Source organism: Lipotes vexillifer, unplaced genomic scaffold (genome assembly GCF_000442215.2).
Source record: "Lipotes vexillifer unplaced genomic scaffold, Lipotes_vexillifer_v1.1 scaffold554, whole genome shotgun sequence".
Taxonomy (NCBI): Eukaryota; Metazoa; Chordata; class Mammalia; order Artiodactyla; family Lipotidae; genus Lipotes; species Lipotes vexillifer.
The window spans coordinates 417,970-421,125 of NW_006794635.1; the positions used below are offsets into that span (position 1 = coordinate 417,970).

Consider the following 3,156-nt stretch of genomic DNA (forward strand, 5'->3'; position numbering starts at 1 on the left):
AAGTCAGTGAGTCATCTGAAAAGGACACTGCCTGGTAAGCCCCAGTATTACCCAGGGACTCAAGCCCTGTGGTCTGCAGTTCCGAGGAAGGAGGGACTCTCACGGGATTCCTCCGAGGCAGTGCAGGTGACTGGTGCCCAGGAAATATTGTAGCACGTAGACTCCAGACTCGCTGATTCTGAGAGGATTCTAAACGCAAAGCCCCTCAAGCCCTTCTACTTTTTTTCTCTTTCTCCCCCTTTCTTAGAATCATAGTTGGTAGGAGCTGGAAGGGACCAAACAGACCTCCTAGTTGGTCCTTCTTTTCCTGACGTGGAAGCTGAGGTCCACAAAAGACAAGAGATTTGCTGAAAGTTACTCTGTTTACTAATGGAACAACAGGGACTAGAACCCAGGCTCTCCCAGGACTTCCCTGGTGGTCCAGCAGTTCAGACTCCGCACTCCCAGTGCAGGGCGCCCGGGTTCATCCCTGGCCAGGGAACTAGATCCTACATGTGTGTGCTGCAACTAAGAGTTCGCATGCGCAACTAAGAAGCCCACATGCCACAACGAAAAAGAAAAAGATTCCGCATGCCGCAACTAAGACCCAGCACAGCCAAAAATAAACAATAAATAAATATTAAAAAAGAAAAATAAACCAGGCTCTCCCAATCTTGGCCCATAGCTTTTCCAACCACATCATGCTACCTCTGTGTCACCCCACATCCATGTTTCTGTGTTTGTGTCTCTCATGACTCCCTTCCCTTCTTATTTGTGGAGGGAGAGAGAGAGAGAGAGATTTGGGTGGGGGGGAGCGAAGGGAAGGAAAAAAAAGACAAGGGGAGAAAGAAATCATCTCCATTCTATTGCTTTTTACTTCTTCACGGCTCTTGATTGTTTTGTCCAGTCAGTGACCCTCACAGGACCTCAGAATACTATTCTCTCAGTTCTCCCAAGGTAAACCTTTTATTACTCGCATAATGAAAAAATCTCTACCATAAAAAAAACTGAGTCAATGTGTATGTTCTCTAGCCTGTATACACACAATCCCAATAATTCTTTGTAATAATTCTATTGCCAAATCACATGGTACTTTTTGGATAATAATTTATTTCATCTCAATTTCTGATTTACTCTTTAGAGAAGTTCTAGTAATATATACATCATAGAGAAATTGTACTTGATAAGATACTGGCCATGTCCTTATACAGAAATCCTGATCTATGTTAACGGAATATAACCATAAAGTGACAAAGAATATTGTTTAATAAACATATCAGTCAAACTGTTGCGCTTTCAAGTAATCACTTTGGAAGATGATCTATTTTAGGAATGCCACATAACACTTCTGAAATCCTTGACTGACATATGAGTCATCCTCCTTTTATGATATTGTAGCATCCATATTTCATTATATACACATTCCATCACTTATCGCTTGTATTGTAATTTCTTGTTTATGTCAGTCTATCGGGTTATGCTGCGAGCACTTCAAAGATAAATATTGCATTTAGGTCATCTTTGTAGCTCCTTTCCTAGTTCACCATTAGAGTCCATAAAATTTTACAAAGTGAGTGAGTGAGTGACAATGAGGACACATCATTTAAAGAAAAAATTGGAGAAGGGAGCACAGTATTATTTCCAATGATATACCTGGAAGAAGAAGACCATCTGTTGTAGCAAATGTGTAAGCACAAAATCCTCGATACTGAATCAACAATTTTTCAAAATTGGCTGTTGTTTCTGGGAAAAGCCATTCTAGGTTTCTGAAATCTGCCAGATTTACTCTCTCTTCTAAAATGAAAGAGAAGCACAAGAAAAACCATATTCAGTGGGAAGAGTAAACCACCCAGGAAATGAGCAGAAGAGACCGGCTACTATGTGACTAAAACAGAGATGAATTAACTTCGTTCAAGACAGTGTAGCTCTTAATAATATGCGAGGTGGCAAAATACTTTGAAAACGATGCTTATATACTAGGACTGTCAGTTGTTTAAACAACTGAGAATGTTCTGAGCAGAAAGAGTCAAGGAAACATCTCTTAGTAACTTAGTAATTTGGGTAACAGAGGATATACTTTTCTGTTCTTCACACTTCTAAAAAGTCTTCCTAGTTTTGCCAATTTTTTTTACGCAAATAAAAACGCGAATTTATAAAACATTGATCCCCGAGGTTCTTACTTTTGCAGTGCTACCTACACTTCTGTTTCTGGCTCTGTATCCAAACAGCAGACACTACAAGTGACCCCGTGGCTACAGCTGGAAGTAAATGCATATATTTTGGAGAAAATAGACCTTCTTCACTCTTTTTTCCTGATATGCCTGAACGCCTCAAACGGTGATGAGATGTGGTGAGGGTAGCTAGTGGGAAGCAGCCGCATAGCACAGGGAGATCAGCTTGGTGCTTTGTGACCGCCTGGAGGGGTGGGATAGGGAGGGTGGGAGGGAGGGAGACGCAAGAGGGAAGAGATATGGGAACATATGTAGAACTGATTCACTTTGTTATAAAGCAGAAACTAATACACCATTGTAAAGCAATTATACTCCAATAAAGATGTAAAAAAAAAAAAAAGCTCTTCCAAAAAAATTAAAAAGGAACATTAGGTCTCCCAATTCCCTGGAGCAGTAACTTGATAAACTGTGTTCTAGTGAATAAAAACGTCTGACTTACAGTAGGAAATGGCACGTCTTGCCAATATAGTTGAGTTTAATATCTACTGCTGAAGTGACTTTAATTTTTCAGTTTCATTTAGTATTTGCACAGATATGCTGTTTTAACAAAATGAAAAAAGTAGGAAAAACTAACTGGAAGGATGTTCTTGAGTCTCTCTGATTTCATTTTCAGATTCTATGTATTCTAATAATTTAAGAATGCAAATTACCGCTACTTTTTTTTTTTCACATCTTTATTGGAGTATAATTGCTTTACTATGTTGTGTTTGTTTCTGCTGTACAACAAATTGAATCAGCTATATGTATACATATATCCCCATATTCTCTTCCTCTTGCATCTCCCTCCCACCCTCCCTATTCCACCCCTGTAGGTGGCCACAAAGCACCGAGTTGATCTCCCTGTGCTATGCGGCTGCTTCCCACTAGCTATCTATTTTACATTTGGTAGTGTATATATGTCCATGCCATTCTCTCACTTCGTCTCAGCTTCCCCCTCCCCTTCCCC

The 3,156-nt window shown here is 40.1% G+C and overlaps 1 protein-coding gene across 2 annotated transcripts in view; it reads right to left on the reverse strand.

Annotated features, from left to right (window-relative positions):
• CFAP206 (cilia and flagella associated protein 206) overlaps positions 1 to 3,156 on the reverse strand; it is a 32,637-nt gene that overhangs the window by 8,173 nt on the left and 21,308 nt on the right. For both annotated transcript variants that reach the window (XM_007467308.1, XM_007467309.1), the window contains one exon: positions 1,633 to 1,773. In XM_007467308.1, coding sequence (XP_007467370.1) covers positions 1,633 to 1,773 — 141 coding nt within the window. The remainder of the gene's footprint in view (positions 1 to 1,632; positions 1,774 to 3,156) is intronic.